The sequence below is a fragment of the Coregonus clupeaformis genome, chromosome 15, assembly GCF_020615455.1.
Source record: "Coregonus clupeaformis isolate EN_2021a chromosome 15, ASM2061545v1, whole genome shotgun sequence".
Lineage (NCBI taxonomy): Eukaryota > Metazoa > Chordata > Actinopteri > Salmoniformes > Salmonidae > Coregonus > Coregonus clupeaformis.
Genome location: NC_059206.1, coordinates 16,823,008 through 16,850,786, shown reverse-complemented (window position 1 = coordinate 16,850,786; position 27,779 = coordinate 16,823,008). Strand labels below are relative to the sequence as shown.

The 27,779-nt window shown below is 43.5% G+C and overlaps 2 protein-coding genes across 2 annotated transcripts; both read left to right on the top strand.

Annotated features, from left to right (window-relative positions):
* The first annotated feature begins 13,527 nt into the window (after positions 1-13,527).
* LOC121583521 (acyl-coenzyme A diphosphatase FITM2-like) lies at positions 13,528-14,166 on the top strand. Its single transcript, XM_041899662.1, has one exon. The coding sequence runs from the start codon at positions 13,528-13,530 to the stop codon at positions 14,164-14,166; it is 639 nt and encodes a 212-aa protein (XP_041755596.1).
* A 6,473-nt stretch (positions 14,167-20,639) lies between these two features.
* Positions 20,640-23,336, top strand: LOC123492576 (zinc finger protein 2 homolog). Its single transcript, XM_045225013.1, has one exon. It carries the CDS (start codon positions 20,758-20,760, stop codon positions 22,990-22,992), a length of 2,235 nt encoding a protein of 744 aa, XP_045080948.1. The 5' UTR covers positions 20,640-20,757; the 3' UTR covers positions 22,993-23,336.
* The last annotated feature ends 4,443 nt before the right edge of the window (positions 23,337-27,779 follow it).

The window sequence follows — 27,779 nt, the reverse complement described above, 5'->3', positions numbered from 1 at the left end:
AGGAGGGAGAGGGATAAGGAGAGGTGGGGGTGTAGTGATAGGAGGGAGAAGGAGAGGTGGTGGTGTAATGATAGGAGGGAGAAGGAGAGGTGGTGGTGTAGTGATAGGAGGGAGAAGGAGAGGTGGTGGTGTAGTGATAGGAGGGAGAAGGAGAGGTGGTGGTGTAGTGATAGGAGGGAGAAGGAGAGGTGGTGGTGTAGTGATAGGAGGGAGAAGGAGAGGTGGGGGTGTAGTGATAGGAGGGAGAGGAGGGAGAGGAGGGAGAGGAGGAAATTTTTATTTGATTTATTTGACCATTTAAACACAATCCAACCACGTGGATTCAGTAAAATGACACTAAAATCATTGAGGATGACACAAAAAAAGCTTTAAAATGTATTCCCTTTGTGGTCCTCATGAAAATACATGAAAACAGAATATACACAAGATTATAACATGAAAACAAAGTACATCTCATCAATAGGGAGGAAACTGTAAAAGGAATAAAATAGTCCGGGTGGAACGAGCGGGCCCTGATCGACCATTTCCGGTGCCACCTAAGAGAGGACGTCCGACGGGAGCTAGCGTGCCAGGATGCCATGCTATCGTTCTCCCAATTGGTGGACATGGCCATCCGGCTGGACAATCTGCTAGCAGCCAGAGGACGTCATGGTAGGGGTCTGCCCGTTCCCACTCCGGACGACTCTGACCCTGATTATTAATGACTAATTATTACACCCTGAAACTGTGTGAAATGTGTTAGAATGTGTGAGTGTAGGACCAGTAAAGACTATGACATTGAGCTACTATTTAGCAATGTGAGTAAGAGTTAGACCAGACAACAAAGGACAAGGAGAACTGTCTACAGACATCTGAGAAACCAAGATAACTGAGGAATTTAGGGAGGAGAGAAACTGTTACGCTTGGAAGAGTGTGTGTGTGTGTGTGTGTGTGTGTGTGTGTGTGTGTGTGTGTGTGTGTGTGTGTGTGTGTGTGTGTGTGTGTGTGTGTGTACTGATGGTCAGGAGAGCAGTTTTAAAGTGGAAAACTACAGCCCGCCTACAGAGAGGAGGGATTTTTGTATGACGTGTGAGTATAAAAGATGGACTCTGAAATTGTGATGGGAGAATTCTCAATGAATAAACATCTCTGACTATGCAGACCGGGACTCTGTCCGTTTCTTGATTTTGGGAGACGCACAGAGACACTGAAATAGTTTGTTAAATAATTCACATAACAGACCCTGAGCAGATGGAGCTGGGGGGAGCCGCCGGTCGAGAGAGCGCAGGAGGACAGCGACAGTTCCACTCTGGTGGCACGAAGGGACAATCCACCTCACGTCGCAGTCAACATTATTTTGGGTCTGGAGGCGGTAGGCAGGGTACTCACGCATCACCCCAGGTAATGAACACCCAAACGTGTTCAGAGCCCTTTGCGGCGCACTGTACTTTATCTATCTCCTTTCCCGATCGCTTTGTAGGTTCCCAGTGTAAGGCGCTAGTCGATTCAGGCGCAGATGGGAATTTTATGGAGAGGGCATTTGCACGCCGTCAAGGCATTTCATTGGTTCCCCTAACCATTCCACTCCCCATCAGAGCACTAGATAGTCGACCATTAGGGTCCGGGTTGGTTAAGGAAGTTACGGTACCAGTCACCATGATTACGCAGGAGATGCATGTTGAGCAGATCACCTTTATGATTATTGAGTCTCCTGCTTACCCTGTAGTCTTGGGTATCCCGTGGTTAGCCCTTCACAACCCCAATTTCTCATGGCCGAAGAGGGTTCTTACGGGGTGGTCGTGTGAGTGTCCGGGTAGGTGTCTAGGTGTTTCCGTTGGTGCGACCACGTTGGAAAGTCCAGACGGTACCCCCACCGTGCTCACTCCCCCCGAATACCATGATCTGGCGCTCGTGTTTTCCAAGATGCAAGCGACTAAATTACCACCTCATCAGGAGGGGGATTGCGCGATAAACCTTCGGGTAGACGCTGTACCTCCCAGGAGTCATGTGTATCCCCTTTCGCAGGCTGAAACGGAGGCTATGGAAACATACGCCACCGAGTCCCTGGGCCAGGGGTATATACGTCCCTCCACTTCACCTGTCTCCTCGAGTTTCTTCTTTGTGAAGAAGAAAGATGGCGATTTACGGAAACATATGTCACCGAGTCCCTGCGCCAGGGGTATATACGTCCCTCCACTTCACCTGTCTCCTCGAGTTTCTTCTTTGTGAAGAAGAAAGATGGCGATTTACGCCCGTGCATTGATTATCGACCACTGAATACTGTGACGGTATGATTTAGTTATCCTTTTCCCCTCATTCCTTCAGTGATTGAGTCAATGCATGGGGCCCGATTTTTCACCAAGGAGTGCCTACAACCTGGTGCTTATTCGGGAAGGGGATGAGTGGAAAACAGCATTCAGCACAACCTCGGGGCATTATGAATACCTGGTGATGATACGGTTTGATGAATGCTCCATCCGTTTTCCAGTCCTTTGTGAACGAAGTGTTTCGGGACATGCTTGGTCGCGGTGTGGTGGTCTACATCGATGACATCCTGGTGTATTCCGCTATGCGCGCCGAGCATGTGTCCCTGGTTCGCAAGGTACTGGTCCGACTGCTGAAAAATTATCTTTATGCCAAGGCAGAGAAGTGTGAGTTTTTCCAGCAGTCAATCTCCTTCCTCGGATATCACATTACCACCACAGGTGTGGAGATGGAGGGAGACCACATTGCAGCCGTGTGTAATTGGCCGACTCCAACCACGGTAAAGGAGGTGCAGCGCTTCCTTGGCTTTGCCAACTACTATCGAAGGTTTATTCTGGGCTTTGGCAAGGTCGCAGCTCCCATTACCTCCTTGTTGAAGGGTGGGCCATCCCGGCTCCGCTGGTCTGCTGAGGCTTTCAGTAGATTGCGGGGTCTGTTCACCTCAGCCCCGGTACTGGCTCACCCCGATCCATCATTACCGTTCGTAGTAGAGGTGGATGCGTCCGAGGTAGGGATAGGAGCTGTCTTATCCCAACGCTCGGGCACGCCACCCAAGCTCTGCCCCTGTACCTTCTTTTCTAAGAAGCTCAGCTCGGCGGAGCAGAACTACGACGTTGGTGATCGGGAGCTGCTGGCTGTTGTCCGAGCTTTGACGGTGTGGAGACATTGGCTCAAAGGGGCAAAACACCCTTTCCTTGTCTGGACAGACCACCATAACCTGGAGTACATTCGGGCAGCGAGGAGGCTGAATCCTCGCCAGGCCAGGTGGGCCCTCTTCTTCACCCGGTTTGATTTCACACTCTCACACATTCCGGGTACGAAGAACGTGAAGGCAGACGCACTGTCTCGGCTGTGTGACACAGAGGAGAAGCCCAGAGACAACACCCCCATACTCCCGGCCTCATGCATTGTGGCGCCGGTAGTATGGGCGATAGATGCAGATATAGCGCAGGCATTACGCACAGATCCATCTCCACCGCAGTGTCCAGCTGGGCTGCAGTACGTGCCTGCACTTATCCGTGATCGTCTGATCTACTGGGCACACATGTTACCCTCCTCTGGTCATCCAGGTATCGGTCGTACAATGCACTACCTGACGAGAAGTACTGGTGGCCTACCTTGGCTAAGGACGTGAGGGTGTATGTTTCCTCATGCTCAGTGTGAACCCAGAGTATGGCACCTAGGCACCTCCCAGCGGGTAAGCTACAACCTTTACCAGTTCCACCATGACCATGGTCTCACCTGAGTATTGATTTTCTCACTGATCTTCCCCCCTCCCAAGGTAACACCACTATCCTGGTCATTGTAATTGTGGACCGCTTTTCAAAGTCCTCCTTCCTCTGACCGGTCTCCCCACGGCCCTACAAACTGCGGAGGCTCTGTTTACTCACGTCTTCCGGCACTACGGGGTACCAGAGGATATAGTGTCCGACCGAGGTCCCCAGTTCACGTCTAGAGTCTGGAAGGCGTTCATGGATCGTCTGGGGGTCTCGGTCAGCCTGACCTCTGGATTTCACAAAGAGAGTAATGGGCAGGTGGAAAGGGTGAATCAAGATGTGGGAAGGTTCCTGCGGACCTACTGTCAGGACCGGCCGGGGGAGTGGTCGGTGTTCCTGCCATGGGCAGAATATGCCCAGAACTCTCTCCGCCACTCCTCTACTAACCTAACACCCTTCCAATGTGTTTTAGGTTACCAACCGGTCCTGGCACCATGGCACCAGAGCCAGACTGAGGCTCCTGCGGTGGATGACTGGTTTCAGCGCGCGGCGGAGACTTGGACGCTGCCCACGTTCGCCTCCAACGCACCGTGCGTCGTCAGAAGGCCAATGCTGACCACCACCGCAGGGAGGCCCCAGTGTTCATACCAGGGGATCGGGTCTGGCTCTCGACCCGGAATCTGCCCCTCCGCCTGCCCTGCCGGAAGCTGAGCCCGCGGTTTGTGTGGCCGTTTAAAGTGGCCACACTGTCACGACTTCCGCCGAGGCTGCCCCCCCTCCTGGTTCGGGCAGGCTTCGGCGTTTGTCGTCACCGGAGTACTAGCTACTGCCGATCCCATTCTCGTCACTCCACTTGTCATGTCTTGTCAATCACACACACCTGGTGCTCATTCCCCTAATTAGTATGTGTATAAATGTTCCCTCTGTTCCCCTTGTCTTTGTGAGTGATTGTTTGTTGTGAGAGCGTGTAGCTCGGTTGAGCTACTATTCACTGTGTTTATGCCAAGGTGGACGTTTTCCCTTGTAATAGTTTCGTTTGACGCTTTGGGTGTTTGATTTATGTAAATGGCTAAAACTCTGGACTTCGGTATTTTACCTCCTGCGCATGACTCCTTCATTCACACCTCATCACAGTCACAACTTATACTTATCTGTACAAAATATTGTTGATTAATTGGTTTGACTTTATTATGTACACCTGGGAAAATGGGCATTCAGGAGACTGGACATTTACAACATAGCAGACGCTCTTATCCAGAGCGACTTACAGTTAGTGAGTGTATACATTATTATTTTTTATTTTTCATACCCCCCGTGGGAATCGAACCCACAACCCTGGCGTTGCAAATGCCATGCTCTACCAACTGAGCTACATCCCTGCCGGCCATTCCCTACCTTGGACGACGCTGGGCCAATTGTGCGCCGCCCCAAGGGTCACCCTATCACTTGATGGTTTCATTTCAGAGAGACAAATAATCATGTTTTCTTGCAAAACGCTATATATCCAGCTCACTCTCAGATAAATAGTTAGTACTGCTGTGTTTTACATGTGACAACTACATTTTAAAAAATAAAGAACTGTACAAATGATACATTTGTGACGTTAATCTTTTTTATAAATGAATCAATACAGTAACATGAGATCTGTATGTAAAATATTTACATTTGACATTTTAGTCATTTATCAGATGCTCTTAAGGCCTTTGCTGACAGTACGTCGGATTCAGTCTTTTATAACTATCACGTCACACTGTGCGATGATACCAAATAACAATTTTTAAATCAACCTAGACAGTGTTAAGTTGCATCAATTCAAATCTGGTATTAGGAACAAAAGAGGTCAATACACGTCTTCTAAATAGACTAGTATTTTAATTAATGCAAAACCTTCAATGGTAAATATGATGTTCGTATATATACGGGCTCCCTGAAATACCTCGCAGGGCAGACAGAGAACTAATCCATTGTTACAGATTCTTCCTCAAATACTCTGACAGTTCTCAGTTCCCGCTCTCTGCTGGGCCTATCAGAGTAGAGGCTGAGCGTGGTTTAGACTTACTCAGCCAATCCGTTGGCGCACCCCTGTTGCCAGGCATAAGTTTATCATAACAACCTGTCATGGTGAGAAGAGCCAGCTCCCCTAGACACCATTCCTACGTCCAAGGATGGTTCACAGATCACAAAGGACCAGTATAGTCTAGCATTTGGAGACACAAATTATTATCTTATCTTACCCCCTAAAACAGCTCTTCACATCAATCACAGCTTGCCAGGTGACACAACCTACATCAGCCCAGTCTAGAATGCATTCTTTCTAAGTTAGTCATCCCATCAATTATGAGAATAATAAATCCCCCACAACAGATTGTACGATTTGCTTCAGTTCTGTCGTCACATTCTGTGATTGGCTTGAGAGTCTGCGTCAGCCGCCATAGGCTACATCAACTGCAGCGGTGTATTTGATCTGTGCATGAGCCAGAACCAGCAGCGCAAGCCTCTCCTTATGCTTATGCACGAGTGAAGTGAGTTCGGAAAAACTTTAACTATGCATAGTTTTCACATAAACGTTGTATGTCCGAACTCAGAATCAAATAGGCTTCCCCAAAATAAGACGTCGCTGTGGTAGAACGTAGCGGTCAGTGGAGGCTCCTTTCATCAAAAATGTGATAGTGAAACATTAAAAAAGTTAACATTTTTAGATAAAACTATATTAAATATATTCACGTCACCAAATAAATGATTAAAACACACTGTTTTGCAATGAAGGTCTACAGTAGCCTTAACAGCACTCTGTAGGGGAGCACCATGGTGTAGCCGGAGTACAGCTAGTTTCAGTCCTCTGTGTACACTGACTTCAATATAAAATCTAGGAGGCTCACGTTTCCCTTCCATGGACTTACACAGTAATTATGACAACTTCCGGAAGACGTTCTCTAACCTGTCAGAGTTCTTGCAGCATGAACTGACATTTTGTCCACCCAATCAAAGGATCAGAGAATGAATCTAGTGCTGAAAACATAAGCTACAGCTAGCTAGCACTGCAGTGCATAAATTGTGGTGAGAAGTTGACTCAAAGAGAGAGAAAGACAATAGTTGAACAGTTTTTAACAAATTAATTTCTTCAAAAATTAAGGAGAAGCAAGAGAGAGAGAGCTAGCTATATTTTGTAGCATTTTTTATTTTAGAATGAGCTTCATATGTTACAATGAGCTGACAATTCTGCATGATAGAGAATAACATGTGGATCTACTTTTAACATAGTGACGTTGCACACTGCTGAATAAACTCCTGACTAAACTGCTGGAATTGGGTGATTTTCCTGGTGGATGGGAGGTTCCCAAGTTCTTTACATCTGTCTGGGTGATGGGGTGGGATGTGCTTCAACCTGAGGCGAACAGAGCAGAAACATGAGGCCAAGGGAGGAGAAATTAACCTCACTGCTCAAATTAGATTTTACTATTAGTTTGTTTAGTTTGTCATCCCTAAACAGCTGATAACCAGGACGAGATCGCCTGCTAGCTAGCTATCGCGTCCGACGAGCTAATTTAGCTTGGCTAGCGGGATGATAAACAGCAGTGACTCATATGAATTCATATGAAAGTAATTTGTTGAACATTTTAACATAATATGGTGAATAAATAAATGTAATACTTACATTTGACAAAGTTATTCCTCTGGAACATTTTCTCCCAAGCGGGAACTTCAGTCCGCCATTAATTCAGACGTTTTGGGAATTTTCGCTGTGTCGCAAGGTGTTATGGGATAGCCTCCCTGGTGAAGGGAACAAAAATGTATGCTCCCATGAGTGCTTTGTTTTCCAAACCTTCCAAGTACACTTATAGAACTTACTGGAAACCTAGAACATACTTGCCGTTTCACTTTCTTAGGTTTGGAATCACACTTGAAAAATGACAGTTGACTTCTGCAATCACTATACGCTCTAGATAGAACGCAAGTATGCAATTTGGAACATTACCAACGTTTATCCATTAAATATCACATTACATTCACTGAAATATATTTGGCCTCAATTGAATATAGAAATAGTTTGATTTAAATAGAAATTGATCATTTCAACATGACTTTCTCTCTGTTTTACTTTTAGCTTGCTTGGACAGTTTCACCACCACCATGTGAGTTCTCTTCTTTTCTCTTACAGCTTAGACTACAGGGAGCGCAGAAAACACACACACTTAGTATTTCACTGTAATTCTTTACCTTGTATTTCTAACAGTTTAGTAGAAGGCCACCACACCACATTAGAGTTGGTAAGTGCATGAGAAAACAATACATTTACTAATTAATCTGTTTCTGATTATTGTCTCATTTGGAGCTCCATTAGTCCAGTAGTCTACTAGTTAAAGGTGAGTAGGTTGTCTTTTACTACTACAATATACAATTTGCACTATTTTGTTGCTGTTTTTCATGTAACACATAAATGTTCTGCAGTTATATTCTGAACTCTGCTCCTCTCATCTCTCTCCTGTCCTCCCCAGTTAAGACAGAGCATGTAAACAACAGTGAGACTGACTACCACAGAAGGCAGCACTGGACAGCCATGCAGGCGAAGGTAACACAACACACAGTTTCAGCCTCTCATTCTCCCTTTAAAACGGAGCCTAACACACACATGCATACTCACAGATGTTGTTGGTGTACCAGCCATATTAAAACCAACTAATCACCAAGTTGACCATTGCAGACATCTGTTTCCCTTCACACCAATACACATAAGCTGTTCATGTGATGTCACCATTACTCTCACTTTTGTTACAACATATACTTTTACCATATTTAGTCAAAATCACATATTTTCTTTCTCCTAGGAATCATATTTTATGCAGTGCTGGTGAAATGGACAATCAAACACGTCGGCTGTTGCTTCATTGGATAATAAAATTGCAATGCAATCTTGTGTAATCTGGCCAATCTTTTAAAAGAATGTGGATTGTCCTACATGAAATTCTCTGAAGGATGAGGAAGGAATCCATCTTGTGGAATTACCTGCAGGACTCTTACCAACAGGATATCCCACAGGATTTTGGGGACATTTTGGTGTAGGACAATTCCTGCAGGTATTCCTTCAAGAAACAATCCTGCAGAATTTATTTGAGGACTATCTGCAGGATTCCTGCAGGATTGTTTTCCTGAAGGACTACCTGAATGATCCTGCAGGATTGCTGCAGGAATTGTCCTACAGGAAAGTAGCCCCATAAATCCTGTGGGATATCCTGCAGGACTTCGTATTCCTGCAGGATTGTTTTCCTGAAGGACTACCTGCATGATTCCTACAGGAAAGAGGCACCGAAAATCCTGTGGGATATCCTGCAGGACTTCCTATTCCTGCAGGATATATATTCTGCAGGAAGTCAGCGTGTTGTTGTGATTCTGGATGGCCAGATTGCTAGCAAGAATGACAAGAAACTGCCATGTGGGGAACCATAAGTGGCTCGTTTCAGCTCATTTAATCTTGTTCTTCATACCATGTCTTGTTTTGAGATGTTTTGACTGATTTCATGTCAGTGCTAACATGGCTAACCAACAACTGTAACGATGTATTTGAGACAAGAGCTCATTGTGCAAATGTATTTATGTTTTCAATAAACATTGGAGACGAAATATAGCTTACATGTTGTCAACAATCTAAGCCAATCCCGTCTGTTTTGCCCCATAGTTGCTCACGCTTCGGTTTTGTTGCTAAAGAACCAACCCCTCTATGCAGATGTTGCAGCAAGGTGGCTAGTAAAAAAAACTCCCTAGAAAGGCAGGAACCTAGGAAGAAACCTAGAGAGGAACCACATTCATAATTTTCTTAACTCAATATTTCTATCCATTCATCATTGTGTACAGTATTCATGGTGCTTTCAATAGACACAAAACAAACGATTTGATATTTGGCAAATTAGGATACTAGCTACAACTACAGTTATTTATCCCAGTAGCCTACATGATGCACAGAAACCATGTGATAAGCTTCTGAGCACCGAAAAGGTCACTAGTTACCACAGCCACAAAGTCAGTAGGTCTGCCTACTCGACCAATCAGATGAGGGAATTTGATGACGCATAAGCCGGTTTATGGTACGTGGGCAACGGCCAATTAAATGAGGGAGTGTGATGACGCCTATGCCGACCGGCATGCAGGGGCACACGAGAGGCATGCATTTATTTTATCTAGTGATCCATCAATGATCTGGTTATTTATTAGCCATAATAAAACCCACCGTTCTAAATGCAAACCGGATGTCTTATTCAAACTCAGCTTGCAAGCTTATCATGATATTTTCCCTTACTCATAGTTACTTGTCTTAACCCAAAATAGGTTTACTCCATAGAGAATGATAGAGGCCAAAAGTCTACATTAGCATGGGCAGCGCCATTTAGGGCTTCCACCATTTTAATAATGGGCGTAACTACATATGAGGACACCGAGGTCCGTACCTCTGTAATTGTTTCTAATAATAAAAAAACATAAAACAGTAGCAGCACAGTTATAATGCAAATAAACTACACTATAAACTGCATGCTGCAATATAACTTTAGTTGAACTTCAAATGCACTCCACTTAAACTGCAGTTAACTGCATACTGATTTGATTGAAGACAGCATACCACAGTTACATTTGTATTTTAGAACTCAGTCTGGGTCTCAAATTACTGTTGAGAGTTAGAATAGTAGAATACACAGTGTGCAATTTCAAATCTCAGTTGTGCATCAGCAATTTTCCTCTTGTTATATGTCACTCACTGACAGTCACTCAATTAGCCCATGTCAGTAAAAAACAAAACAAAGGTCGGTTAGTTAGTCTAGTCAGCTTTCTAAATTTATAGTAATCATGGCTGAATTACCGACCGGACCTCCAGGGGGCCCACATTGATTTTGTTAGTCACTCTTACACAGATATCATATTCATGTGGCATAAGTCATGGCAAAATGTGTAGAATTGCAGGAACTTAGCTTTAAAACTGGAAAAATGTCTCTCCACCCCTGTTGGAGTCATGTCCAACCGGGTCATCAGGAGGGATCAGCCAATCGTGAAGAAGAAAATTGATGACTTCAAAATGGAGATTGCCTCAATGGCGATGCCCATGCTGTCACAGACACTATAATGGCACAGATACAAAGATGAGTCCTCTATCTATCTCTATTGTTTACTGCAATAGCTGCATTGTTTTTAAAATGGCATGTAGACAAACAAATAGACACATCAAAATCCACAAATAATCCACAAGTAAAACATACACCGTTAAATTGGCTGATTTAAGATAAACTTCAACCCTGTTACTTTATTTGGCACTTAGACATGTACTATAGTCATTTATTTATTTAACTTATTTAACATCTTGAGATGAGAAAACATGTTTTTATTAAGTTGAACTCTTTATCACACAATGTTAAAATTAGGTGAAATAAAAGTTGCACTACTCAAAAGGAACTCAATTGGTAGAACGTTCTGCTCACTCTGTCCTACCCGTTTTTAGATGTCCAGGGTGAAAATGTAAACCAAAGGCAAACATATTTATGCTGTGGAACATGAGCCTTCATATTCAGCAATATGCTTTGCAGACGTGAAGACAGGTCCGTCATGTCTTGTTCATCTTGGAGATGATAAGTGAGGTCTGTGATCTCTTTATGATAGCCTGCACATTGACCCGCAACACCTTCTTAGAGGTCCTCTTCTGTCATCTTCCAGATGGACCTCAGTATGGACGGAAATCTTCTTCATCAGCATCACCATGCTGCTCAGATTTGGAGATGTTTAGAAAATGCAGCAATGCATGTTTCCCGCGAACTGTAAACCGGCATACGCATCATCATACTCCCTCATCTGATTGGTCCGGTAGGCAGGCTTTCTGAGCCGGCATCACACTCCCTCATCTAATTGGTCGAGTAGGCGGGCCTTCTGACTTTGTGACTGTGGTAACTAGTGATGACCAATTGAAAACTGTGAGAGCAGTGAAGCTGATGACGTTCATATGCTCAAAAGCGTCCAGCCTGCCGGAAATCCACAAGAAGAACAAGCTGATGACGTTGCTCTGTTTACATCTTACTTCCATAGGTAGCTAGCATGTTCGTAAAGTGTAGATAGTTCCCTAGCTAATTTTGTTAACCTTATTTTTTGAGTTAGCTAACTGCAAGTTTTCCTTTCCCGTTCCGAATCTTAGATCGACTAAGAAGAGTTGAGGTTTTATCACCAGTTAAAAGGCAACACAGCAGTAGCAGTAGCAGGACTGTTAGCTAGCTAGCTGGGACCAATGATCCGTCTAAGCTGCACATTTTACATTTTAGTCATTTAGCAGACGCTCTTATCCAGAGCGACTTACAGTTAGTGAGTGCATACATTTTTCATACTGGCCCCCCATGGGAAACGAACCCACAACCCTGGCTTGCAAGCGCCATGCTCTACCAACTGAGCTACATGCGGGCGCGCAGTAGCCCCGCAACTGCCGCGCAGCTCCCACGCAGAAGAAATATCAGCCCACAGAGAGAAGCACTAGATTGAACACTCAACTTTTTAGAGCAAGGTCAACAACTGGTCGATCTTCAAGGCATTCCTGGTCGATCTCCAAACATTTCTGTAATAAAAAACAATGATAAAACCTTGTGTTCCTATTTATTTATTTATTTATTTATTTTTGTCTCGGGCTGTTGGCGGTAGGTGCACCCGATTCAGCTGCCCAGGCGAACTGATTACATTTTGAAGCATTTCATGTGTCTGAAGGTACAAAATCTGCCTTCCCGGCGGGCCCGGAGAGCAAATCAAGTGCACCATAGGTTTACCGCTGGCCAATCGGATGGCTCAGATTACCATGTCTGCAGTAACGTAGCAGGCATAAAAGAAAGCTACAGCAAAGTTGATACTGTGAGATTTCAAAACTTTCAAACCATGACTAGAGAGAGACTGTCAACGAATACAGCAAAGAGCTGCTGTTTTTATGAGTGAGTTCATGTCTAAGTTCTTACTCAGGACTGTCAACACTTCGTACAAAAACATGGCAGCCGTGGATATCATCGTGAACAAGTTTGCAGCACTTTGGAGGATACCGTTTATCCGTCTTAAATTGCAGTGGATTTTCTTGGGTATTTCAATAGTGGGATCCCATGTAAAGCACACACAGCTCGTTCCGGAGACATATTTCAGCAACTGTTAAGATAATTTATTAACTAACTATTTCAGTGTCTCTGTGCGTCTCCCAAAAGGTTGTAAGGCTTTTGGATCAAGAAACGGACAGAGCTCCCAGTTGCAATAGTCAGGATCTTTATTCATTGAGAATTCTGTTATCACAATTTCAGAGTCCCATCTTTTATACACACACGTCATACAAAAATCCCTCCCCTCTTTAGGCGTGTTGTATTTTTCCACTATACATGGTTTAGCTCATGTTTTCCTCTGCTCTCCCAACCATCAGGTCACACACACATGTTCTTATCATAGGCTGCATTCCTTAGTTATCGCCGTCCTCACAATATCCTGCACCATATTTCAAACTCTTTAACAAGCCTAACGGTTTCTCTCCTCCCTAAATTGGGAGGCCTCTTTATCTTGGTTTCTCAGTTGTCTGTAGACAGTTCTCCTTGTCCTTTGTTGTCTGGCCTAACTCTTAATCACATTGCTAAATAGTAACACAATGTCATAATCTTTACTGGTCCTACACTCACACATTACCAGGCAGTAGATTCTAACACATCTCACACAGTTTCGGAGTGTAATAATTAGTCACTACTAAGAAAATACTAATCATACTTAAAACAAGAACATTTCACAACTATATTTAAGGGTGGAACATTTAGTCATTACTTTTAACCTGTATATATTTAAATTTCTATATCAGCAACAGAAGAAATGTATGTATTTTGTCAAAGTGTCCTGGGGCTGGACCTTGCTGCTCTTCACATCATACAAGAGCTTGACCTTTGCCCTCCGGCGACTGAGCTCATTGGTGGTGGCCACAGCCATTTGGTACACCTTCACCGAGGCTTTTTCCTACATCGAAGGTGCCACAGGTACACGTCACGTTCCTGAATCTGAAGCCATGGATCAAGTTCCTCATCATGATGAAATCACCTCAAAGTGGAGATACATGAAGGCTGGGGGTCAATGGGACGGCTATGCCATCTCAGGACACTCGTTCATTCCGTCGTACTCTGCACTCATCATTGCCGAAGAAATGGAACCTATGGTGAACATGATGAAGAAGGACAGGAATACTGTTTTGGATTTGTTATATGTTTCCCTTAATTGGATAGTAATCATCTGGATATGGATGTTTGTGTGTACCTCTGTGCACTTTCATGATTTCTCTGAGAAGTTTCTCAGGACAGTTTTGGGAATTCTGCTATGGTTTGTCACATATCGGATATGGTATCCAATGCCCTTATCTCCTGGTCTCCACTTCAGCCAAAAAGCAGAGACAACTAGCTTAAAACCAGCACTACTTAGCACTAGGCTAGACCTCCTACTCTCTCGTACTGCATTGGCTCTGTAACATGTTTGACTGCCACCTTCAAAACACTCAAGTTAAAAACATTGACATTCTTCTCAGGTTCCAAGTTGACCGTTGTTGCCATTTAAAGTTTTATTTCCTTCAGAAAGGTCATTTTGGACAGGGGGCCAGGGTTGGCTTGCACTTGCGGGTCTCTACTCCCACGGTGCGTCCTTTATTTAAAGGGGGAGATCAAGCTGATCCTAACTGTTATAGGCCAATTTCTATTTTTCCCTGTTTATCAAATGTGTTGGAAGAACGTGTCAATAATCAACTGACTGGCTTTCTTGAGGTCTATAGTATTCTCTCTGGTATGCAATCTGGTTTCCACTCAGGTTATGGATGTGTCACTGCAACCTTAAAGGTCCTAAATGATGTCACCATTGCCCTTGATTCTAAGCAGTGTTGTGCTGCTATTTCTATTGACTTGGCCAAAGCTTTTGATATGGTAGACTATTCCATTCTTGAGGAGGAGTATTGGTGTCTCTGAGGGGTCTTTGGCCTGGTTTGCTAACTACCTCTCTCAAAGAGTGCAGTGTATAAAGTCAGAACATCTGCTGTCTCAGCCACTGCCTGTCACTAAGGGAGTACCCCAAGGCTCGATCCTAGGCCCCACGCTCTTCTCAATTTACATCAACAACATAGATCAGGCAGTAGGAAGCGCTCTCATCCATTTATATGCAGATGATACAGTCTTATACTCAGCTGGCCCCTCCCCGGATTTTGTGTTAAGCACTCTACAACAAAGCTTTCTTAGTGTCCAACAAGCTTTCTCTGCCCTAAACCTTGTTCTGAGCACCTCCAAAACAAAGGTCATGTGGATTGGTAAGAATAATGCCCCTCTCCCCACTGGTGTGATTACTACCTCTGAGGATTTAGAGCTTGAGATAGTCACCTCATACAAGTACTTCGGAGTATGGCTAGACGGTACACTGTCCTTCCCTCAGCACATATCAAAGCTGCAGGCTAAGGTTAAACTAGACTTGGTTTCCTCTATTGTAATCGCTCCTCTTTCACCCCAGTTGCCAAACTAACCCTGATTCAGATGACGAAGATGTAATTTATAAATCGGCAGGTAAGGGTGCTCTCGAACGGCTAGATGTTCTTTACCATTCGGCAATTAGATTTGCCACCAATGCTCCTTATAGGAGACATCACTGCACTCTATACTCCTCTGTAAACTGGTCATCTCTGTATACCGGTTGCAAGACCCACTGGTTGATGCTTATTTATAAAACCCTCACTCCCCCCTATATGAGATACCTACTGCTGCCCTCATCCTCCACATACAACACAATTAAAAACTGCCAGTCACATTCTGTTAAAGGTCCCCAAAGCACACACATCCCTGGCAAAAAACACTCAAACTGGACAGTTTTATCTCCATCTCTGCATTCAAAGACTCCATCATGGACAGTCTTACTGACAGTTGTGGCTCCTTTGCGTGATGTATTGTTGTCTCTACCTTCTTGCTTTTGTGCTGTTGTCTGTGCCCAATAATGTTTGTACCATGTTTTGTGCTGCTACTATGTTGTGCTGCTGCCATGTTGTGTTGCTACCATGTTGTTGTTATGTGGTGTTGCTACCATGCTGTGTTGTCATGTGTTGCTGCCATGCTGTGTTGTCTTAGGTCTGTCTTTATGGAGTGTTGTGGTGTCTCTTGTCGTGATGTGTGTTTTGTCCTATATTTGTATTTTTAGTCCCAGCCCCCGTCCCCGCAGGAGGCCTTTTGCCTGTTGGTAGGGCGTCATTGTAAATAATAATTAGTTCTTAATTGAAATTGCCTAGTTAAAATAAAGGTTAAAAAGAAACTCATTCAACACTTTATAAGCCGTAAAATGCGCGTTCTTCCGATTTTCACTCAGCGCTACAAAAAGCAGTAATGAATGAGTAGGAAAGTGTATCGATACGCTTGCATTGTTATTAGCGGTTTGGGTCTTTTTTCATATCGAGGAATATTTCACTTTCTCTGTTCATAGGCAGAAATAATGCGGTGCGACTCGAGTTTCACCATCAGCTGGAAGACGGTGTGACTTTTTTGGTCAGTGTCAGTGGAGGAAAGGGAGAGCTGAGGGATGTTGAGAGGTGGACACTCAGTCTGCTGCTCTCTCCCTCCGCTGTAACTGACCATCAGATGCAGGCACCATCAGCCCAGTAAAATAAAAAGCAAATTATTTAAATGTATGCTCACTCAGCTGTGCCTCACAAGTAATACAACAACGGATCTATTACCGGTGTGATCATATAGCCTACCTCAAAAATGTGAAATATAATTTCTTTTTTTATCCCAAACAACAATGTGTTGGCAGGGTAATTCAAGAAAAGCCAATATGCCATGATAATGTATTGGGCCTATAGCTTATTGCACAAATCTTATTGCTCCAGTGCTGTTTTTAATTGGTTAATGTTGCATAGACTTACGTTTTTTAAGTACTTAAAAAAAATATATATCTGAGCGGAATATCTCAGTTTGCAGTTTGACTCAGAAAGTGATCTTGACTCAGAAAAGGTTGGTGACCACTGTTCTAGAGTTTTCCCTGTTAACACTATCAATGTTTATCTTTACTGTGGCAATTGTGATCGAATCAACGCGATATTAGCCACTTTCACTGCAACATACCGAAACAAAACGAACTATGCAAGTGATTTTGTTGTAAGCAGAACGCATCGGAGTAGGGTTCTATTGCATTTACACGCATGACTCAGCCCGTACTCTACACAGACCGGTGCGACATAAGCAATCAGAGCTGCAGTAGGCCTACAGTATATGCAAATAGACCATTGCCATATATGGGTCTGTGCCATTTACTTTGAACTGGACTGTGTTTACAGCATGAGCGGTTGTGAGTAGATACACTTGTTTTGAGATCAAAGTGAGAGCTGCATGTAGCCACTTGTGCACATTTTGTTCACATCCTTTGCTAGTTAGTAAATTATTAGCCCAGTTATAGATAATTTGTAGTGAGCAATAGGGGAGTGATTGCTTCCTACAAGAGCCCAAAACGTGTACATTTCTAGACATCTTTGAAAAGCCAGTCCGGTAAAGAGACTTTTTTTCTCTTAAAGGGGCAGTGTTGTATTTTGAGACGGGCTTGAATAAGCTAAGTAGCCAATATGCAGAAGGTAGCATAATTTGTCCGATTTTCTGTAATAATGGTATGGGAATAATAATGCTTTTTATTTTGTAAAGTGGTTTCTTGCATCAAACAACACAACATTTTCAGTCACCTCCTTGTCTGAAGGACAAGTGGATGAACAGATTAATGTCAAGCCCTGCATGTTTTTTTTCAAAAGTCTCATGGAATGTAGGCCTATATTGAACACCACACATTGGCTGCTACTGTAGGCTGAATTTATTTTATTTTATTTTACCTTTATTTAACTAGGCAAGTCAGTTAAGAACAAATTCTTATTTACAATGACGGCCTACACTGGTCAAACCCGGACGACGCTGGGCCAATTGTGCACCGCCATATGGGACTCCCAATCACGGCCGGTTGTGATACAGCCTGGAATCGAACCAGGGGGTGAATGATAGAACAGCTATTTCCATGTTTAAATGTTATGGGATGCATTTTCTCCATTGTTTTTATGGTAGGCCACTCTGGTAGGCCTACATTATGATCAAATAGCCACAGTAGCCTACTTGACCACTGTTAAAACTGTAACTTAAAGCGGGTACAGCCTTAGTGTTCACAGTAAAAGCGCGCTGGAAGTTGCACAGAATTTACACAATGTTCAAGTTTGCGCTCAGCAGACCTGAAATTTGCTCAGTGCATAAAGAAATTAGAGGGAACATTGGGTGGGACTCTCCAAGCCCCGCTTGATCATGACTCTCAGTTCAATTACATTCCACAAAAGCGTGTTCTGTATGGGTTAAGAGCCCCAACACTCGGTCGGAACATTAACACGCATCACTTGCGGTATGGGTTTGGAAGCATAAGGACCTTATTTCATATCAGCAATAAATAATTTTCTAAAAACAAAAGGTTGAATTGATACACACCTTTATAGGGTTAGGGTTAGTATTCCCACACAGCCATATCTCCATGTTAAAGCGCATTTACGGAAAACAGACAGAAGACAGAGTGTGCTAATTAGCTATCTGTGTCTCCTAACACCTGTGTGTAAACGGAAGACAGATGCCACAAAAGTGTTGTCACTGAAAATTACTATCGGCTGCAACTGTGTTAAAACTGGTTAAACCAGTGTACAGTAAGTCTGTATTTTGCATTTGTGTAATTATTTTGATGTGACATCAAAGTAGAGGGATTTATGTTTCTAGAACCATACCGCAATTGAGAATCGATTCACATTTAAATTGAGTATTTGGCTGTTTCGGCTTCCAAAGCCAGTTCGCCTTTAAACAGAACATGTAGGTCCTTGGACTATAATGAATAACTTTAGACTCCTTTAGTCCATTATTGGAGTATGACTCTCCTAACTTTACTTCACTGATGGCCAAATCCTCCTGAATCAAAAGCGTCAAATGGATACAGAAGAAAAGGCATCTCCATAGACAAGGTGTTATGTTTGAAATAATGTGATACCATTACAGTGGGGGAAAAAAGTATTTAGTCAGCCACCAATTGTGCAAGTTCTCCCACTTAAAAAGATGAGAGAGGCCTGTAATTTTATCATAGGTACACGTCAACAATGACAGACAAAATGGGAGAAAAAAAATCCAGAAAATCACATTGTAGGATTTTTAATGAATTTATTTGCAAATTATGGTGGAAAATAAGTATTTGGTCACCTACAAACAAGCAAGATTTCTGGCTCTCACAGACCTGTAACTCCTCCACTCGTTACCTGTATTAATGGCACCTGTTTGAACTTGTTATCAGTATAAAAGACACCTGTCCACAACCTCAAACAGTCACACTCCAAACTCCACTATGGCCAAGACCAAAGAGCTGTCAAAGGACACCAGAAACAAAATTGTAGACCTGCACCAGGCTGGGAAGACTGAATCTGCAATAGGTAAGCAGCTTGGTTTGAAGAAATCAACTGTGGGAGCAATTATTAGGAAATGGAAGACATACAAGACCACTGATAATCTCCCTCGATCTGGGGCTCCACGCAAGATCTCACCCCGTGGGGTCAAAATGATCACAAGAACGGTGAGCAAAAATCCCAGAACCACACGGTGGGACCTAGTGAATGACCTGCAGAGAGCTGGGACCAAAGTAACAAAGCCTACCATCAGTAACACACTACGCCGCCAGGGACTCAAATCCTGCAGTGCCAGACGTGTCCCCCTGCTTAAGCCAGTACATGTCCAGGCCCGTCTGAAGTTTGCTAGAGTGCATTTGGATGATCCAGAAGAGGATTGGGAGAATGTCATATGGTCAGATGAAACCAAAATATAACTTTTTGGTAAAAACTCAACTCGTCGTGTTTGGAGGACAAAGAATGCTGAGTTGCATCCAAAGAACACCATACCTACTGTGAAGCATGGGAGTGGAAACATCATGCTTTGGGGCTGTTTTTCTGCAAAGGGACCAGGACGACTGATCTGTGTAAAGGAAAGAATGAATGGGGCCATGTATCGTGAGATTTTTAGTGAAAACCTCCTTCCATCAGCAAGGGCATTGAAGATGAAACATGGCTGGGTCTTTCAGCATGACAATGATCCCAAACACGAAGGAGTGGCTTCGTAATAAGCATTTCAAGGTCCTGGAGTGGCCTAGCCAGTCTCCAGAACTCAACCCCATAGAAAATCTTTGGAGGGAGTTGAAAGTCCGTGTTGCCCAGCGACAGCCCCAAAACATCACTGCTCTAGAGGAGATCTGCATGGAGGAATGGGCCAAAATACTAGCAACAGTGTGTGAAAACCTTGTGAAGACTTACAGAAAACGTTTGACCTGTGTCATTGCCAACAAAGGGTATATAACAAAGTATTGAGAAACTTTTGTTATTGACCAAATTTTCCACCATAATTTGCAAATAAATTCATTAAAAATCCTACAATGTGATTTTCTGGATTTTTTCCCCTCATTTTGTCTGTCATAGTTGACGTGTACATATGATGAAAATTACAGGCCTCTCTCATCTTTTTAAGTGGGAGAACTTGCACAATTGGTGGCTGACTAAACACTTTTTTCCCCCACTGTATATAGCATTTATCCTGCGCATCAATGCACTGCGCTTGAGTTTGAATAACGAAGTCAAAGGCTGTGTTCGAAAGCATCAAAACCACTATGTATCATGGGTACATTGTGAATGACTGACTTACATTGAATAGTTATTTATGATGCAAGGTGATTCTCGAGAAAAAAATCGTCTGCAATGTCGAATGCGCCCAAAGACCGTACAAGATGAAGTCATTTAAACTCAAATTTTTTAATGTGACAAATTGTGCAATTCACACTCCGACCTGTGAGCTGCAGCAATACGCAACACAGCGTCTAGTCTGCCGGAAACTCACAAGAAGAAGAAGAAGAAGCAGAAGAAGAAGTCATGTAAACGTTATCTCTGATTGAAGTATAATTCCTGCCATGCAATGGACACCGAAATCGGGGAGAAAAATTGACTAAAACATACTTTATTTGCTTGATATTGAGGATACCGCGTTGATAGCTCTACCCCAAAATGGACCTGCTGCTGCAAATGGACAATTTCGATAGCACCATAGAGGATTGGGTTACATATATCGAGAGACTTGAGCAGTATTGCTTTGCTAACGATGTAGAACATGAAAGGAAAGTGGCGGTACTTCTGGGTGTAATGGGAGCAAAAACATATAACTTGCTATGTAGCCTTACAGCACCGACAAAGCCAGAAGAGAAGACCTTTAACGAGATTGTAAATATGTTACAGACTCATCTAAATCCAAAGCCGCAGGTCATAGCCGAACGTTTCCTATTTCACAAACGGAATCAGCAAAAGACAGAGTCAATACCGGAGTACATTGCGGAGCTCCGCCTGCTCTCGCAGCATTGCCAGTTTGGACAGGGATTGTCAGATGCGCTCAGAGACAGGCTGGTATTTGGGTTACACAACGAGAGCACACAGAAACGTCTATTATCAGAAATAGATCTGACATTGGCGCGTGCATTGGAGATCGCCATATCAATGGAAACTGCCGCAAAATATGTAGGAGAGTTACAGAGGAAAAATACAGTTGCATGCACAGTGAACAAGTTTAACACCCGACGTCAAGAGAAATCACAGGCATGCTTTCGGTGTGGTAAAAAGTCACATGACCCCGCCGATTGCTGGTTTAAAGACAAAGACTGTAGACAATGTAACAAAAGAGGACACATACAGATAATGTGCAAATCGAAACAGAGTGATAAAAAGTCACCCAAAAAAGGAAAGTTAGAAGGAAATGTGCATCAGGTTACTGAAACTGATTTAAATGACTCTGATGAAGAAGACTTGTCATGTCTTGAACTTTTCTTTCTTAAAGAGACAGATCGCAAAATAATCTGTGTGTCACCTGAGGTAGAGGGGGTGACACTAAAGGACACAATGTTTGACCACAAGGACAGTTTACATACAGACAGACAACTGCGTCAGAGGACGTTGGAGAAAGGGAAGGAAATGGCCACAATCTCTGATGATGATGATGATGATAATAATGGTGATGATGATTATGATGGTGGTGATGATGACAATTATGATAATGGTGATGATGATGACTATGATGGTGGTGACGATAGTGATAAAGATGGTGGTGATGATGCCTGTGAAAACAGTTCCAAAACCAGAGACAAGCCCTACCACTGCTTAGACTGTGGTAAGAGTTATAACCGAGTCTATCATTTAAGAAGACACAAGCAAACACATAACAAGGAGAAATCTCACCACTGCTCCTATTGTGGTAAAAACTTCACCCGACCGGAACATTTGAAAAAACACCAGCGAAGACATATGACTGACAAATCATACCATTGCACTAACTGTGATGAGCGTTTCTCTAAAGCAGCACAACTAAGAAGTCACATGAAAGTGCATGTCGGGGAAAAGCCTCACCTCTGCACCGACTGTGGGAAACTATTCCAGTCGTTACGGGCATTTGAAACACACCAGCAGAAACATACTGGAAAGATACTTCACCAATGCTCAGACTGTGGTAAAGTTTTTACCCGAGCCTATCACTTGAGAAGACACCAGTATACACATAAAGAGAAGTCTAATCACTGCTCCGATTGTGGTAAGAGCTTCACTCGACCGGAAAATCTAAAAAGACACCAGCGGAAACACAAGGAAAATACACGTTACCACTGCTCTATGTGTGAGGAGAAGTTCTCTACACAGGCAATGTTAAATAGTCACCTGCAGGTACATGTTGGAGAGCTACCTCACCATTGCTCTGACTGTGGAAAGGCGTTCTCAGACAAAAGACAATTTGAGATCCACCAGAATAGACATCAGCGAAAAACTGTAAAGGAGAAGTCTTACCTCTGCAGTGACTGTGGAATGACTTTCAGCAAGCCAAGCACATTTAAGGTGCACCAGAGATATCACACAGGAGAAAAACCATACAGCTGCTCAGAGTGTGGGAAGAGTTTCGCCCAGTCCACCACACTCCGGATCCACCTCCAGTGGCATGCTGGGGAGAGGGCCAGCTACTCCTGCCCTGTCTGTGGGAAGACTTTCTCTCGCGCTGATAGCGTGAGGAGACACCAGATGGTTCACACAGGAGAGAGACCTCATGAGTGCCACTGCTGTGGGAAGCGCTGCTTCCGACGGAGTGCTCTGATCATACATATGAGAATTCATACTGGAGAGAAACCATACATTTGTTCTGAGTGCGGGAAGAGGTTCTCCCAAGATGGCGACCGGAAACGACACCAGATAAGACACCACCCTGACCTTTGACCTTCTGAAGAAGATAGAAGTCACAGGCAGGCTTCAGTAGAGGCACACAACCAATTCCAAATCTACCTATAGCCCCTACCCTCCTAGCTCATACCCCGTAGCCCCTATACCAGGGGGTGGCAAACTCATTCCTGGACAGTCTAGTGGTTTTTATTATTTTATTTGTGTCCAATTAACACCTAGACAACCAGGTGAGGGGAGTTCCTAATCAAGTACAAGGGAGGAGTGACAACCCACACACTCGGCCCTCCAGACATTGAGTTAGACATCCCTGCCCCATTCTGAAAGTATTCAGACCCCTTCCCTTTTTCCACATTTTGTTATGTTACAGCCTTATTCTAAAATTGATTAAATTAAATGTTTTCCTCATCAATCAACACACAAAAACAGGTTTTTAGAAATGTTTGTAGATTTATTACAAACAAAAAAACAGAAATACCTTATTTACATAAGTATTCAGACCCTTTGCCATGAGAATCGAAATTGAGCTTAGGTGCATCCTGTTTACCTTGATCATCCTTGATATGTTTCTACAACTTGATTGGAGTCCACCTGTGGTAAATTCAATTGATTGGACATGATTTGGAAAGGTACATACCTGTCTATATAAAGTCCCACAGTTAACAGTGCATGTCAGAACAAAAACCAAGCCATGAGGTCGAAGTAATTGTCCATAGAGCTCCAAGACAGGATTGTGTCGAGGCACAGATCAGGGGAAGGGTACCAAAAAATGTCTGCAGCATTGAAGGTCCCCAAAACACAGTGGCCTCCATCATTCTTCAATGGAAGAAGTTTGGAACATTTACATTACATTTACATTTTAGTCATTTAGCAGATGCTCTTATCCAGAGCGACATACAGTTAGTGAGTGCATAATTATATTTTATTTTGTATGTATTTTTTTATTTATATTTTTTTAATACTGGCCCCCCGTGGGAATCGAACCCACAACCCTGGCGTTGCAAACGCCATGCTCTACCAACTGAGCTACATCCCTGCCGGCCATTCCCTCCCCTACCCTGGACGACGCTGGGCCAATTGTTCGCCGCCCCATTGGTCTCCCGGTCGTGGCCGGCTACGACAGTGCCTGGAACCACCAAGACTCCTTAGTTAAAGGCACTCCTTAGTTAAAGGCCCATGACAGCCTGCTTGGAGTTTGCCAAAAGGCACCTACAGGACTCTGACCATGAGAAACAAGATTCTCCGGTCTGATGAAACCAAGATGGAACTCTTTGGCCTGAATGCCAAGTGTCACGTATGGAGGAAACATGACACCATCCCTACGGTGAAGCATTGTGGTGGCAGCATCATGCTGTGGGGATGTTTTTCAGCGGCAGGGACTGAGAGACTAGTCAGGATCGAGGGAAAGATTAATGGATCAAAGTACAGAGAGATCCCCCCTCAGAGTGAGGCGAAGGTTCACCTTCCAACAAGACAGCTCTGGAGAGACCTGAAAATAGTTGTGCAGCAACACTCCCCATCCAACCTGACAAAGCTTGAGAGGATCTGCGGAGAAGAATGGGAGAAACTCCCCAAATACAGGTGTGCCAAGCTTGTAGCGTCATACCCAAGAAGACTCGAGGCTGTAATCGCTGCCAAAGGTGCTTCAACAAAGTTCTGAGTAAAAGGTCTGAATACTTATGTAAATGTAATATTTCAACAAAACAAAATTATACATTTGAAAACATTTCTAAAAACCTGGCTTTGTCATTATGGGGTATTGTGTGTAGATTGATGAGGACAATCAATTTCAGAATAAAGCTGTATCGTAACAAAATGTGGGAAAAGTGAAGGGGTCGGAATACTTTCCGAATGTACAGTCTACATTCACCTTCTGCTACCATTTCCGAATGCACTTTACCGTCTACCCCCTAGCTCCTACCCCCTAGCTCCTACTCCCTAACTCCTACCCATAGTTCCTACCCCTAGCTCCTACCCCCTAGCCCCTAGCACCTAGCTCCTACTCCCTAGCTCCTACTCCCTAACTCCTACCCCTAGTTCCTACCCCTAGCTCCTACTCCCTAGCTCCTACCCCTAGCTCCTACCCTGTAGTGAAAATCTCATAGAATGTAACCATGGGTGAACCATTTTATGTCAGGTTGTCTGTCTTGTTTGCTTTTCCATTTCCTCCTTTAATTATACAGTGTAATTTGAGATGTGCTGTACTGTGTTCAGAGAACTGTCCTGTAGTTCTCCCTTTCTGTTAGACTCACACTTGCTGCTTTCCAAATAACATATGACAAATGTTTTAGCCACAGGGAAATAAATGTTTGTGAACCACTGTGTTATTAGTTTGTGTTTCCATGCAGTCACTTTGAGTCAAGTTTAACAACCAGTAATACATTCATCAGTGCTTGTTTATGTCATTGCAAACCAGAAGGTGATAGTTGGGGTGTGCTGAGTTATCTGAGACTAGGATTACACACAGTCCCTCTATGTTTATGTATTTATATTGTATGTTTGTGTTTGTGTATTGTTTGTTCAGTCAGCTCCAGTCTTCGAGCAGAGACAGAGGCAAAAACTGGTTGAATAAATGTTGTTTCCACGTCATTTCCATTCAAAAATAAATGTGATGATGTTGAATCAACGTGGGAAACTGATTGGATTTGCAAAAAGTCACCAACATCAGGGCATTTCATCTTCTTTCACCCAACTTTTAACCCAAATCCAAAGACATGGTGACAAAGAATTCAGGGTTAGTTGACAACTCAACCAAATGTAAATCAAAACTAGACGTTGAAATGACGTCTGTTCCCAGTGGGCTGATTTCATTTGTGTGTGTGTCTGTGCACGTAAGTGCTTTATTTTCACATTCCGTATTTCATAATTCAAAACATCAAACATATTAATTTATAAAGCCCTTTTTACATCAGCAATCGTCACAAAGTGCTTACAGTGAGGGAAAAAAGTATTTGATCCCCTGCTGATTTTGTATGTTTGCCCACTGACAAAGACATTATCAGTCTATAATTTTAATGGTAGGTTTATTTGAACAGTGAGAGACAGAATAACAACAACAAAAATCCAGAAAAACGCATGTCAAAAATGTTATAAATTGATTTCCATTTTAATGAGGGAAATAAGTATTTGACCCCCTCTCAATCAGAAAGATTTCTGGCTCCCAGGTGTCTTTTATACAGGTAACGAGCTGAGATTAGGAGCACACTCTTAAAGGGAGTGCTCCTAATCTCAGTTTGTTACCTGTATAAAAGACACCTGTCCACAGAAGCAATCAATCAATCAGATTCCAAACTCTCCACCATGGCCAAGACCAAAGAGCTCTCCAAGGATGTCAGGGAGAAGATTGTAGACCTACAGAAGGCTGGAATGGGCTACAAAACCATCGCCAAGCAGCTTGGTGAGAAGGTGACAACAGTTGGTGCGATTATTCGCAAATGGAAGAAACACAAAAGACCTGTCAATCTCCCTCGGCCTGGGGCTCCATGCAAGATCTCACCTCGTGGAGTTGCAATGATCATGAGAACGGTGAGGAATCAGCCCAGAAGTACACGGAAGGATCTTGTCAATGATCTCAAGGCAGCTGGGACCATAGTCACCAAGAAAACAATTGGTAACACACTACGCCGTGAAGGACTGAAATCCTGCAGCGCCCGCAAGGTCCCCCTGCTCAAAAAAGCACATATACAGGCCCGTCTGAAGTTTGCCAATGAACATCTGAATGATTCAGAGGAGAACTGGGTGAAAGTGTTGTGGTCAGATGAGACCAAAATCAAGCTCTTTGCCATCAACTCAATTCGCCGTGTTTGGAGGAGGAGGAATGTTGCCTATGACCCCAAGAACACCATCCCCACTGTCAAACATGGAGGTGGAAACATTATGCTTTGGGGGTGTTTTTCTGCTAAGGGGACAGGACAACTTCACCGCATCAAAGGGACGATGGATGGGGCCATGTACCGTCAAATCTTGGGTGAGAACCTCCTTCCCTCAGCCAGGACATTGAAAATGAGTTGTGGATGGATATTCCAGCATGACAATGACCCAAAACACACGGCCAAGGCAACAAAAGAGTGGCTCAAGAATAAGCACATTAAGGTCCTGGAGTGGCCTAGCCAGTCTCCAGACCTTAATCCCATAGAAAATCTGTGGAGGGAGCTGAAGGTTCGAGTTGCCAAACGTCAGCCTCGAAACCTTAATGACTTGGAGAAGATCTGCAAAGAGTAGTGGGACAAAATCCCTCCTGAGATGTGTGCAAACCTGGTGGCCAACTACAAGAAACGTCTGACCTCTTTGATTGCCAACAAGGGTTTTGCCACCAAGTACTAAGTCATGTTTTGCAGAGGGGTCAAATACTTATTTCCCTTATTAAAATGCAAATCAATTTATAAAATTTTTGACATGCGTTTTTCTGGATTCATGTGTTATTCTGTCTCTCACTGTTCAAATAAACCTACCATTAAAATCATAGACTGATCATTTCTTTGTCAGTGGGCAAACGTACAAAATCAGCAGGGGATCAAATACTTTTTTCCCTCACTGTATACAGAAACTCAGCCTAAAACCCCCAAAATACAAGCAATAGATGGGTTAGCTGACAACGTCACTAGAACAATGTGCCCGCTTCCATGGGGCAGAAGTCAGCATGTTGTTGTGATTCTGGATGGCCAGATTGCTAGCAAAAATGACAAGAAACTGCCATGTGGGGACCATTAATTGCTTGTTTCAGCTAATTTCATCTTGTTCTTCATACCATGTTCTGTTTTGAGGTGTTTTGACGGATTTCATGTGAATGCTAATATGGCAAGAATTTGCTAGCTAGCTAACCAACA